Below are 13,921 nucleotides of genomic sequence, written 5' to 3'. Positions count from 1 at the left end.
GTTAGATGTATGGATTGTAGAAAGCAGATATATAGCGTGTCCCCGGATAGAGGTAACTATACTTGTAAATTTCCTTATTTTGCATTTTAAGAAAAAGTATTCCTTTATAAGAAGTTTTGCTTATTCTGAAATGTATGTAGGAATATTTAAAATTTCTTAATAATGTACAGGGTAGTCAAAAATTTACAATCACTATTTTTATTTTTGGTAAACTACTCTTCTTTTTTATAAGTTGGCGAAATGTTACTAAGAAAGTCACTCGCAATTAAAAATTATGACTCAATATGACTTATACAAAATATCAAGAAGATCCGTGTACTTATAGTATCATTTATCCGTGTACTTATAGTATATAATTATAGTATCATTTTTTATTTGAACAAAAGCTCTAATTGTAAAAAAACGTAAGAAAGAAAATAATAATAAATCAATTAACATGTACTATCTGAGAGTGTAATTTTTTGTGGACTAGCTTAGAAAATTAAAAAGAAAATTTATTTTCTCGGATAAACATTCAATAAGAATGAAATTGTCAAAGTTGGAAAGATCTTCTTGATATTTTGTATAGAGTCATAATTGTTAATTTCGAGTAATTTTTTTTAGTAACATTTTGTCAATTTTAAAAAAAAAAGGGTAGTTTACCCAAAAATAAAAAAAAATAGTGATACCAAATTTTTGGCTACCCTGTACATTATTTAGGAGTTTTAAATATTCCTACATACTTTTCATAATAAGCAAAACTTCTTATAAAGAATAACTTTTTTTCTTAAAATACAAAATAAGAAAATTTACAAGACGTGTAGTTACCTCTATCCGGGGACACACTGTATTTACCCAAAATACCAAAAGAGCCTTTTCCGAGTAATTTGAGTCCCAATTTTCGAAGCTCTACTTTTATTATAGCACTGCATGAAAATAGAATTTATGGTCAGATAAAGTATGCTTTTATGACTCGAAATCAGAATATTGAAGTATATTTTTACATAAATTTTAACTTTTTTCAAATTTCATGATTTACTTTTGACTAACGATAATACCCTATTATATTAATCACAAAATCTTCTTTTTTGGGTTGATTTACATTCATTAATTGTTTTCACCATAATCTAATTGTAAAAAATAATTTTTCAGAATGTATTTAAGGATTATTTTAAAAAGACAGCGTTCTTAATTAAATAAATATTCTTTATATATTAGTATAAAGCTAAAAGTATAAATTTCAATAAATATAAATAATATAATATATAATACTAAAAAAGTTATTTCTGCAAGGAAAGTTTTCCTAACAACATTCGTGCTTTATCTTCTTCTAATGGTGCATTATTGTCTACGGAATTACCACGACTTCTATGTATCTGTAACTTTTGTTTTATCGCTTGTGATAAAATCACTTTGCGTGTATCTGATTTCATAGCAAGTAATAAATCTAGCCATGTCCATGTCACATTATGATATTCTAATGTCGGTATTACTAATGAAAAATCACGTACATCTTCAATATTTTTCTCTTTATTCCCTTTATAGCTAACGCGAACGGGTACTTCTGGTATTTTTATGTAGATAAATAGTTTATTCTTCTCAGCACGTTCTTTCATTTTTTCCACATCATCTTTCTGATCAATACGAACATAAAAACTGGTATCTTTGGATACCTTTGATTGCATTGAATCTGGATCGTCACGTTCAGGAAAACAAAACTTCAATAATGTGTTATAAAATTTCTTCGTTAGACCTGTTTTATTAAGTATAAAGATTAATCATTAGCCAATATCAATTAACTACATATTGAATATTTCCTACGTTTTTTGGATGCAATGTGCCCTCGAGACAGGGATTTTTTGGTGGAAGTTCCTATCAGAAGCAAGAAGCTACATTATTCAATCAAGAAAGTAACATGCAAAGTTCAAAGCTTTTAGACTAAAACTTCTTTCAAGATCGATGGGCTCCAGATTTTGGACCAATTATTTTGTACCTTACTTCCTATAGGCTTTAAAAGATAAATATCATAAGTAGAGGTTTCGTATTCCTCCATACAAGTCCTACATGTGATTTCCAACCAAAACATCAGCTATCAATTGTATCTTTGTTACTTTTAACCGAATACAAATGATTTGTCAATGATTAGCCTGTCGTGTGTTTTCCGCGGCCCTAACCATTCCTTGATTCGAGTCATCATAGAGCATCTCTTTAGGGAAATTCCAGACTCAGACGAGAGGAGCATTTGGTACGATCTCTCAACATGCCAACGTGTATGCTACCTTATTCCTCTTCACGAAAGATTGAACTAGTTTTACTGCGTTAGTGTGTATCATATGGATTAGTTCCTCGAAAAATTCATTGACAACCCTCGACTGTTACAAATTTAGTCTAATAATCAAGTGAGTCCGAAAGATTATTGGGAAAATATTCTAACAGATGGGGATCTTCGCAGATTTTTATCATGAAAAGAAAGAGGTTGAAATTCACATGCTACGTAAATGCAAAAATTTCTTTATCAACAGTACTTCATTGGAGTTGGATAAATCTCCAACAAGCTACACATTTAAAAAAAAAAGGTGTAAAAGACCAAACTGATCGGACATTCAAAATTTAAAAAAATATATTTACCAATTGTTATCGGTACAACGTTAATTTCGAAGTGTTCTTTGACCGATATTCCTCCTACAGGTGGACGTTCTCGACAAAATATTCTAAGTACATGCTAGAAAATAAATTTTTGTTAATAGAGAAATAAATTTTTTTAATAATTCAGTTTATAGATCGTTCAAACTAAAATGAGATCGAATAAGAGAGAATGTGTATACACATGTATGTGTATAAATATGCGCTCAAATTTAATTCTTCAAATTTAATAAATTCTCTCTCTTCTAAGCCCAAGATTTTTACTACTAAGAAAAAAAAAATAACAAAAATGTTTCTATTTACCTTGTGATCAACAGGCATGTCTCGTTGAATTTCTGTTGGTGACAATACTTCGGTATAAACTTGATTAGGTAAAAGATTAGTCATGTGTATATATCCCAACTCCAATAAATGTTCCACAGAATCATCTCCAGTGGCATTTTTCGTATACAAAAAATTACTTAATACTAAATCAGCTATACCCAATTGCCCATCAGCTTCAGTTAAACGCCATTGGGCATGTTTAAAGTATATTTCATGTGCCCTTACGGTCGTATGTGGTGCACTACCACGATGAATAGCTAAAAGCATATCTAATTCCTCAGATCGTGCACTTAATTCAGTTTTTAATTCGGTTAATTGTTCGCTTAAACGTGTTGCTACACCTGGTGATGATCCCGCTAAGTATGCATCACGTTCTAACTGCCTAAGAGCACCCAATAAACCTCTTACTTGCGTTTGCAATTTTTGTACTGGTACACGAATTGATCGATCACTGCGAAGTTGTAATTGAAATCTTAAACGTGCTAAACGAGCAGCAGCTTCTTTTCTATTTGGCTCTGTCCATAAGAGTAAACTATTGACTATGTCCAATAGCATAGCATATTGCAGGGAATTTGTGCAAACATCCAAATCGTGATGCATTAATGTAAATGCATCTGATGATGGACCCGTAGGCTCTAAAGAACCATAACTAACATAAAAGAATTCACATCGGCATCTTGATACAATTCTTTGTATTTGTCGTCCAGATGCGCCAACAACTTCACTTACAACCCCACCTGCAGCTCGACCACTACCAACAACTGCAGCTGGACCTGCTCCAGGGCCACATCTTTCTTGAATATATTCTACAGGTAACCACATAATATCCTCATCATCAGCTCCAACTGTTGCAAAATATTGCAAACACTCTAATGATCCAACCCAAGTTTTTTTAGATTCTGGTTCATGAATTCGTTGTAAAATTTCAGCTTTTGCTGCGCTTAAAATAACATAACCTTTTGTAGAGCAGCCTCGAAGTACGACTTGAGAATTAACAAGTGCTATTAACCAATTCTTATGTAAAACATCGTCGAGTTGACAAGCTTGGTAGCCTTGAAGACGTGTTTGACGACCAGAAGGGCTTTGATCATCACTAAATACGACGGCTTTATGATCTGCTTCAGCAATTAATTGTTGTAACATAGATGCTGGTGATTGTTGATGACCAGTTGTGCCATCCGACGAACTCATCGATTCCATATTATCAATAGTAGTATCTTCTAATTTTTCATTGCGTTGATGAGTTGCCACTTTTAGAGCATCCGCTGATAAATTTTTACGTAATTGTTGTGATTTAATATACGCATCAAATAATGCAAATGCTATATCACGATTGTTTTTAGTCCATGCTCCTTTTAAATCATGTACAACTAAACGATGAGTTGGCGTATCTTTACTATCAGCGTATGGAGTTTCACGTCCATAAGATACTCTACCAACAGACAAACAATAATATTTTTCTACAGACGGTGGGAGTTCTTCTTGGTAATCCTCCGATTGCAGCGCACTCTTCAACCAAATCTGAGTTTCGGTTACCTGAGATAAGAAATAAAAGTTAACAAAAAAGTCACTATATATGCCATTAACTAGGGCACTTCGATAAAATCAAAGATTTCTAAAATAGTCTAAGTAAATTTAGCAAATATCATATGATAAGCTTGAGAATTTTTTTTTAAATTTTCTAGCTTACCACTCGAAAATAGGAATGGTAGTGATAAGGAGGTCCATTTCTGTATATAAAAAGTGTCCATCAAAAAGCAGCGAAAGCATGGCGCTGCTGCAGCAAAAGTGTTTTAAATATGGGTTTTAAAAGAAGTCCTAGATTGTGGTAGACGGCTAAGCAGGCAAATTGATATGAGGGTGAAAATCTCGTTTTCTCATCGGATAATGGAACCGTCAGTGATGTTAGATACATCCAATTTCTGTAATGTCTGAGATTTAATTTGTTTTACTAACCTCACAATTCATATAAGTAATTGACCACATAGCTCTGGCACGTCGCTTAAGATTATCATTAAAAGGTGTCAATGTTAAATTATGCTCAGCACTACAAACAACTCGATTACCAATAATTTCACATCCATTTTGCATTGTAAACGACATCCAATAACTAACTTGAAATCGATGTAACGATAATAAAATACCAACACGCCGGTAATGTCTAGATAGTGGTTTTCGTCGTGGTTTTGTCGTACCAAAGATAACACCACGCCGTGTTGGTCGTGTAACTCCAGATAAAATAAATTTTAAATTTTCAAACCATCGTAACGTACTACCATACAATAATAATAGTGATATATCCGTAGTTTTTCCTTTAGCTTCTAAATGCATATTCATGTCAACGTTTTGTGAACGAAATGCCCGATATGAATCATGTACTTGATTGCTAGAATATTCAGGTAATTTATCGGGTGCACATGGTATAACTGCATGATGATCATTTGGATCAGCAAGACACACCCAGTCTAATTTTAGTGTCAATTTTACATTTGGAAGGTGTAACAATCGACAATCATCGTATTTTGATGCTGTTCTAACATACACATCTAAATCACCATTCATTTTTATTTTTCCTGAAAACATGCGGAAAGATAATGAATATGTTAATTTTATCGTAGGAGGTAATAAATACAATAAGTGTTAAAGTGGTAGAAGTGATGGAAAGTTGGCAAAATATACATCTATAGGCCTTCCTATAAGGTCTTTATAACGTAGCAAATATTTTTCCTAATCTAAATTTTATAATATTCCTTGTTTTCATGACATAATTATTAAAAAATCTAAATTTTCCACCAGAGGTTTGATATTACTTATTAATTATTATTTTAATAAGGATTTTTTGTACGATAATTTAGAATCAACCTACCTAATTTTAGGAAAGTTTCGAAATGAAGAAAAAAATATTTCAAAACTGCAATTTAAGGGCACAATAATAATAATAATAATAATAAAGAAAATATAACGAACTTCAAAAGTTGTTAATACAAATTTTTTTAACAACTATTGAAAAATAATTTTGGACTTACTCAGGCTTTTAATAAATCATAAAGTTATAAATGCTTACCATCGACCCAATCTAAAGCTAATTCATTCCATGTTATTTGCATTTCTTCTGTAGTATTATATGGATCTAAAGATGCATGTAATAATACTGTCATATATTGTACCACCATCGTTAGACGGCCATGGAAAAGTAAACGACATTTATCCCAAAATGGTAGTGGTGCTGATGGATCTCTTGATGGTGCGAAAATTTGTTCCAAACCTTGATATAATTTATAAATATTAAGCATAATAGCTTCGCTTTGATGGTAAAATTTAAAAACTTACTTAAATTACACTGCGCTAAAACTGGCTCCCAACATGGTCCAAATGCATAGCTGTAATGTTCCATTTTTAAGTTTAAATCATGATAAAATTTCAATTGTGTCATACTTCGTTCTACTGTCATTGAACCCCAAGGTTTTGGTAATTGTACTACAACATGACGTATAGATCGTGCCGTGGGTGCTGCTTCTGCTCCAACCAAACAACCCCATAAATGCAATCCACGACATTCTAAGAACTTTTGTGGAAAATCACGCAAGCTAACCGCACTTTGATTTAAATAAACCGAAATAACACGACACCATAATGTCGAACAAACTAAACCTTCTGCTGGAAATGGACTATTCGGATCCAACTTTTGCATAGTTTCCAATACTAAATCTTTGCCATGATATGATTTATCTGCTAAAGCAATAATTGATAAACCTTGAAGTTCCCATGCTAGTAATCGAGTACGTTGCGGATTTGTGCCTGTTATTTGTTTTGATCGTTGAATATATATTTCAGCATTCTTTTTTCGAAGATTTGCATACAAGTCATCGACCTTTCCTGCTGGTAAAAGTAAATGAGTTGAACGTAATTCTGTTATTTTCTTATCTAACATTTGTTGCCTTTTTAAACTTTCTTTATATTCATCAACCAATAGCTCGTAATTATCACGTAATTTAACTTCAAATGGATCATCACTCATTTCGAATAAGCATTTGTTAATCTGAAAAAAGTTTTATAAATATCATTTATTAAACAGCCGAACTAACGAACCAATAAAAAAATCGAACAAAACAATCTTTTGATATAAATTCACTTAAAATTCGTACCAACCTTAATTAATAAATCCCTCGGTAACGGTGAATCTGCTGTAAATGGTACTTTTTTTTTATCGTGAACAATTTTTAACCATTTGACAGTAGTTATTAATTCGTTTTGAATCGCATCATAAAATTGATGTACATAAGGAAATCTAATTTCCAATAACTCTAAATTAAATATCCATGCATTGTTGTTTAAAGTTTCCAAATCTTCGGCTTCTTCACGCTCTTCTCTCAATTCAGGATGGCAATCACTTTGTGATAATTTTAAAGCAGTGCCAACACCCATTAAAACATTATCAATAATAATTTTTGTTAATGCAAAATCAAGTTCCAATTTTGATCCTCCAATCAATGCATGCGTTATATCGATTTGTAATGTATGTTTCCCAAGTATAGCAAAAACATTTAATTTACCAAATTGAGCAGTCCACTTGATTATTTTCGATTGATTAACATCAGAACTAGGCTTTCTCGAATGTTTAAAACTACGAAATATCGTTAATAATTTCATGTGTAATTCATGACTCCAATGTATCTCCATATTATTAAAAACATTTAAATTCCATTCGTTTATTCTTCTCTCGTGAATTTGAATGTCAACTTGGGATTTAATGAAGCCTAAACATTCCTAAAAGCAAATTAAGAATAATATCTCAGGAAATGTTAATCAACTTTTAGTTAGAGCTCACATTCATAATGCAGTTTATGAAGAGTCCCTAATGATTAGAATGGAGACAAATTTTTTTTCAATTTTTAAGGGATTGAAGATCATAAGAGCATTTCTACTTATCCAAATGATAGAAAAATTATTTACCTGTGACATATCCTTAGAACGACAGCATAAAAATTCAGATATGTCTAAATTCATATCTACCATTTTAAATCCTACCATTTGCATTTTAAATTTGAATTCATTACCCTCCAATAAGAGAGAATCCAATCGAACAGCAACATTAGCTGCAAATAAATGCATATATTGGCCTTTGACAAAAAGTTTTATGGCATTAATGTTGGAATATAATTTCGGGGATGTAGACAACGCGGGTGGAGCGTACATAGCGTAATTCAGAGGTCTACAGCGTGTCTATTTTGCCCCAGTTGTTTAAAACTCGAAGTTGATAAATTATTAAGCAAGTACTTGTGGGAAACGGGCCTCACGATAGGGCTCATACGTCGGGTACGACAATTTTCAAACAACTACTGATAGCAAATTTCTAAATCTGGCACTACCATACACAAAATTTACGTAACAAAAGATATTTATGGGAAAAGGAATTCGATTCCTGCCGACTAAGTTAAATTGTTTATTTTAAAATTCCATCGTGAATACATTTTTTTAATATAAGCAGTCGTGGCCGAGTGGTTAAGGCGTCTGACTAGAAATCAGATTCCCTCTGGGAGCGTAGGTTCGAATCCTACCGACTGCGGTTAATAAAATTTTTATGAATATTTCTTTTTTGCTTCAGCGTTTGGTTGTGAATATATTGTTATCATTAGTAGTCGTGGCCGATGGTCGAGGTTAAAGCGCTTAAATGAAGTTTCCTTTGTAGTGTCGGATTAAATTCTTCGACTGCTGCAAAAATATTTTAAGAACTCTTGGTTAAGCGAATGTTTTTTTGTCAATATTACGAAAAATTTTGTGTTCAATTGCCATTTTTGGTTTTTTTGACCCTATACAGAACATTAAAATTGAAAACCGAATTCGTCTTTAAAAGTTAAGATTTTAGACATTTAATCCATGAAATTTTTAATTACATAATTTTATAAAATATTCTATTTAACACTTACCCGTATTTTGTAAATGAAAAAATAAATTAAAATTAGATAAATCCAAATTGATTAAAAACATTTTTGGAATAATATTCATTTCACTTTCATCATTTGATGCTGTTAATTGTTTTACTTGATTCGTTTGATATTTTTGTAACATTTCAACTAAATGATCGTTCCATTCAATTCGTAAAACATCCAGCATAGCATCAATTTTAGCATTATTTTTTAAATGACATATTTTTATCAATGCAACTGCTAAATATAATGGTGTACCAATAACATGATTTTTTCGATTTAATGATGATAATCCAACTAATGTCCATCCTAATGATTCCAATAATAATTCAGCATTCCATTGTTCAATTGAACGTTGTACAACAATTTTGGAATGTCCACATGACATCATTGAATTATTATCAACTCTACCGGATATTGACCATAATTCTAAACAACATTCGATATTCCATTTATTTAATATATTATCGTTGTTGGATTTAAACGATTTTTCTTTTTTTATTGATAAATTTGGCCATTGATTTTTTGTTAATACAACATGTACTGTATTCAATACAATATAAATATTTACGATATCTTTTTGAAGCTGAAATTAAAGATGATTTATAAATAAAGAAACGAACTAAACGAGGCAATGCATTTATTCAGAGTGATTCAGAGTGATCTAGCCAAGATCAAAGTCGAGTTAGATTTTAATCTTAGGCTGAGGCTGAAATACAAGTGACTAAGCATAGATTTTGAAATGACCAATGAACTGTATTAAAAATATGAGTTTTGATTGAAAACTATGTAGTTTCATCATAATTTCATACTGTTCACTGAGTATTCCTGTAAAAACCTTGCAAAAGGAATACACTACCTCAACCATAGAAAGTTTACTCCTACTCCTACTCCTACTCTGAGACTACCTTCGTCTTACTTATCAAGGCAATTACAATGATAAAACGATACTTTTTTAAGTTAATAAATATTAGTAGATTTACTTACTTTTGCATCTAGTGAAATATTTTTTAGAAAAAATAATTTGGTGTCAGTGGACATGATTTTCATGTCGTCTAACTTAAATGCCAAATAAAAAGAAAGTGTTGTTTCTTGTATTCGACGAGCATTTATTTTACAACTTTTAAATGATGATGTTATTACACTATCCTCAGAAAAATTTGTTATTATTTCAGTATCTTCGATGGATAGCACAAAATTCTAAAAAAAGAAATTCATGTTAACATTTTAAGTTTTGGCAAGTATTATTTTATTTTAGTTTCCCCAATTAAGTTAAAAAAAATGTATTCGATCGTATTATCTTAAAAAATTCGCTGATAGATAGTAAAAACATTTTCCGATCCCGAAAATTTTATTAATTTTTGATAAATATACTGTCGAGTTTTTCACGATAATATATTCTATATCCAATTATCGACATGTGATTTTCGTTACGCATCCAACACGAACAGTGAAAGTTTTCTTTTCACAGCTAGTCTTTATCGCTTAACAAAAAACACGAGTCGATATTTTTAATAGTAAGAACGTCTTTTCTCATAATAAATCGGGCGATTTTAACCGAAAAAATTAAATGGCAGAATCAAATCTGCAATTCTATGTAGTCACAAATTTTACATAACGCAGGGCTATAGCTGTTTGTAACAGGTAAGAGAAAATTTATATTGCAACGCTTTTCTATATATTATTTCTCTAGCCCGTTTTCTGTGGCTCCGCGAGATCTTCCTTATTCCTTTATAAAATTCCATGATTTATCCATCATTTTAGAGCTTATCGTGCTGGCTAATGACGAAAACTAGACCCACATTCCAAAAATGTACCGCACCGATTTGGTTATTAAGATATAATTTTATATCATTTATATATCTCTAACCTGTCTTTAGCCACGGGTATCGCACTGTGGAATTCCGCACGGGTCGTCTAATTTATTATAAATTAATAAACAACTTTTGTTATTTTATAAAAAAATTATCCTTTTGATAGAAATTTACCTCTACCTTTTATCAGCAAAAACTCAGCTAAGAACAACTATTTTTTAGACGACCCTGCGTTTTGTCATACCTGTGATGGCATTAAATTTACCACATTTCCCATATTTATCTAATTTAATATCATCTTTTTTCTGTCAAATATTGGCAGTCCTATCATATTATTTTAAAAATACGTAAGCTTAAAAATATTAAATTAATTACCTTTGGTATAAAATTTCTAATATCGACAATATTACTGGAATGATGAGTATTACGTGTTGATTCATTATTATTTTTAATAACCATTTGTAAGAAATTTTCATTTAAAATACATCGAGGGCGTTGTATGAAAATATGAAATTTATCTGAACAAAAATTTGGTATTGTTGTTGTTGCGGTTATTGAAAAATTGAATTCAGCATAATCAATATTTTCCGATGAACGTCGGCGTATTCTTGTTTTCGTTTGTGATGTAGTTATACTTAATACTGTTTCTCGAGATGTCGGTGTTGAATGCCCCTCTAATTTGAAATCAGTAGAAGTGGTATGAATTAACCATCCATTCGAATCAGCCCATACAATTGAAATATTTACAAGTTGCAATAACGTGAACTAGAAATAAATATTTAAGTGAAATAAATTTCGTTTATACAAAAAAACGGAGATTATACAAAATGATACAAAAAATCCGTAGACATATATGTAAAAAAATCTGTCTGTTAAAAATAAAAGATGAAACTAATAGAATATAAACGTATGTAATCCTATATTAGAAAACAAAACACAAATTTAAAAAGGGACCAAGTTTGTACATTATTAAGAACTTTAAACTATAAAGCTTTTTTCGTGAAAATTTAAAATTTTAATGCCCCGATGAATTTTAAATATTATGTTTGGTCTATTCGTTGCGACTGTTTTAATTATCACCGCACGAGTAAAATATTCATAACTTCTATATCGTTTAATTTATAGCACTCCTACTCCAGTGCACTTACGGATTGACCTTAAATCTAAAAATGACTTTTTCACGTTTTGGCCCATATATTGAGGCCCATACGCTTACAGGATAGCGTTCGCTATCTACATATCTCTATGGTTTAGTTAGTAGAATTTATAAGAAAGTATATATTGTGTTTTATAAAGGAGTGTTCCAAAATTAACACAAGAAGTTCGAATCAGACGTTAATCTTGGGACACCCCTTATTAGTATTATTATTATATAAAAGTGATAGAATTTTACTCATTTTTTATAAAAATTTAATAAGAAGAATCTCTGTAAATTTGTTTTATGAAAGTGTACAATATTAATGTAATAAATAAATAAAAATCGTTATATATTTTAAATTTTGTTTTATTTTTTAAATTTTCTATCCTAATTTTTCTTTCAGAACAAAATTATTAATTAATTAATTATTTAGTAAAGGTAAGTATTAAGTTGTAAGTATGGTAATAAGTAAGCCGGATGGTTGGGTGGGTATAGCACTTGCCTATGACACCAAAGTACGTTGGTTCGTATCCGAGTGCGGTTAACATTTTTAGTTTTAAATTAAATGAATTTTTCCTGTTAAAAATTTTCCACTCTTTTTATAGTTTAAATTATCTATATAACCCGCCCTCTTGCTATAAATAATGTCAGTTATACATATGTCATAAATCACTATTCTGTCAGGGGGTGGGACTTTAAATAATCATAAATAAATCATTTAAAATCATGTACCCTTGTTGCAAAATATGTACAAAAATGACTTGGTTATGCTAAAATTTAAAACTTTTTAATAGGAAAACATGTTATATAGTTTATCTCACTCATATTCTCCTATTACAAAATATTAAATAAATTAAAAAATCGCTCGTTAAGAACAAAATTTGTAATTTTGTAACAGGAAAACATGTTATATATTTATCCCATTTTTTATAGCATATTCGCCTATTACAAATGTTAAAAAAATACTTATTTTGCTTGCTTTGTTTGTACATGCTAAAAAATTTATTTATTTATTTGTTTTAGCAAGATATCTATCAAGAACATTTAGTCCATTGATAAATTTGACACTGAATGGAGCTATTAATTTTATTTTAACACAATTAAGTTTTAAAAATGCTGTAAGCTTATTTTACTTGTTTAGCCGGCAGTTTGATCGATTTAGTAATAGAATTGTATTTGAAAATTCGAACAAGTTATTATTGTAACATAGATATAAGCAACAGAATGTCGACTGAAAAAGTTTGCGATGTGTTATCATAAAGGTATAAGTTTAAGTTGCATACGTACTTGAAGAACCGATGATAAAATATTTGGTATTCTAATCTGTTCCAAACTGAACTCCTTACGTTGAACAATTTCTTCATTTCTACGCGATAATGGTACCAAACGATTAATTCGAACATCTTTAAAAATTAATGCTAATAATTTGGTCACATCAGAATTAAAAAGACTACTACTTATGCCGATTTCATCAATATCCTAAAATAAACAAATAATTATTTACAAATTTAATAAATATTAAGCAGTTATTAAGGTACCAATGATACGCCTTTATTTGTAACGCGAACGTCTTTTAATTTCAAGTACGGTAATGATATCATTCCAATAGTTAACTTTATTTGGTATTTGATTGCAAAAATCCATGATAATAATAATGGTACTATCCTATAAATTAAAAATTAATTAAAGAACTGTATGTGTTTTGAAAATGTTTATTTTACCATATTATAACAGAACAAGTTAATATAACTATTAAACATATATATGAAAAAATATCCATGAGTCAAATACGTAATTATGAAAATTTAAATGACAGCTGTCAATGTCACATTTCAAAAACTGAGCAGCGCCATCTTTACAGAATAAAATCATAGACTTGCAAATAGTCACTTTCTTTATAAAATCATAGACATTGAAAATAGATTACAGACGACTTTTGTCATAGCTTCGGGCATATCACTGAAGATGTCGCTTTATTAATCTTACATCTAGTAAAGCTTTAGAGCTACATACATCAAAAATCTGATGAATCCTACAGAATTATTTTTGGGCTAATTAATTATAAATCTTTTTTAATACATTGTTCGTCGTTTGTT

The 13,921-nt window shown here is 30.3% G+C and overlaps 1 protein-coding gene and 1 non-coding gene across 2 annotated transcripts; one reads left to right on the top strand and one right to left on the bottom strand.

Moving 5' to 3' along the window:
- Positions 1–1,259: 1,259 nt before the first annotated feature.
- On the bottom strand, positions 1,260–13,667 carry LOC123292575 (protein KIAA0100). Its single transcript, XM_044873287.1, has 14 exons — positions 13,547–13,667; positions 13,364–13,490; positions 13,113–13,304; positions 11,210–11,452; positions 9,861–10,073; positions 8,958–9,372; positions 7,900–8,066; positions 7,096–7,713; positions 6,277–6,985; positions 6,011–6,211; positions 4,903–5,519; positions 2,926–4,482; positions 2,608–2,701; positions 1,260–1,732 (listed from the first exon to the last, which is right to left on the bottom strand). Exons 1-14 carry the CDS (start codon positions 13,603–13,605, stop codon positions 1,260–1,262), a joined length of 5,685 nt encoding a protein of 1,894 aa, XP_044729222.1. The 5' UTR covers positions 13,606–13,667.
- Trnas-aga lies at positions 8,431–8,512 on the top strand. Its single transcript has one exon. It is a non-coding gene; the product is annotated as a tRNA-Ser (tRNA).
- Positions 13,668–13,921: the final 254 nt, after the last annotated feature.

This window comes from Chrysoperla carnea, chromosome 2, assembly GCF_905475395.1.
Source record: "Chrysoperla carnea chromosome 2, inChrCarn1.1, whole genome shotgun sequence".
In the NCBI taxonomy this organism is placed as follows: domain Eukaryota; kingdom Metazoa; phylum Arthropoda; class Insecta; order Neuroptera; family Chrysopidae; genus Chrysoperla; species Chrysoperla carnea.
Note: the sequence above shows the minus strand (reverse complement) of the source record. Positions and strands in the feature narration are given on the sequence as shown.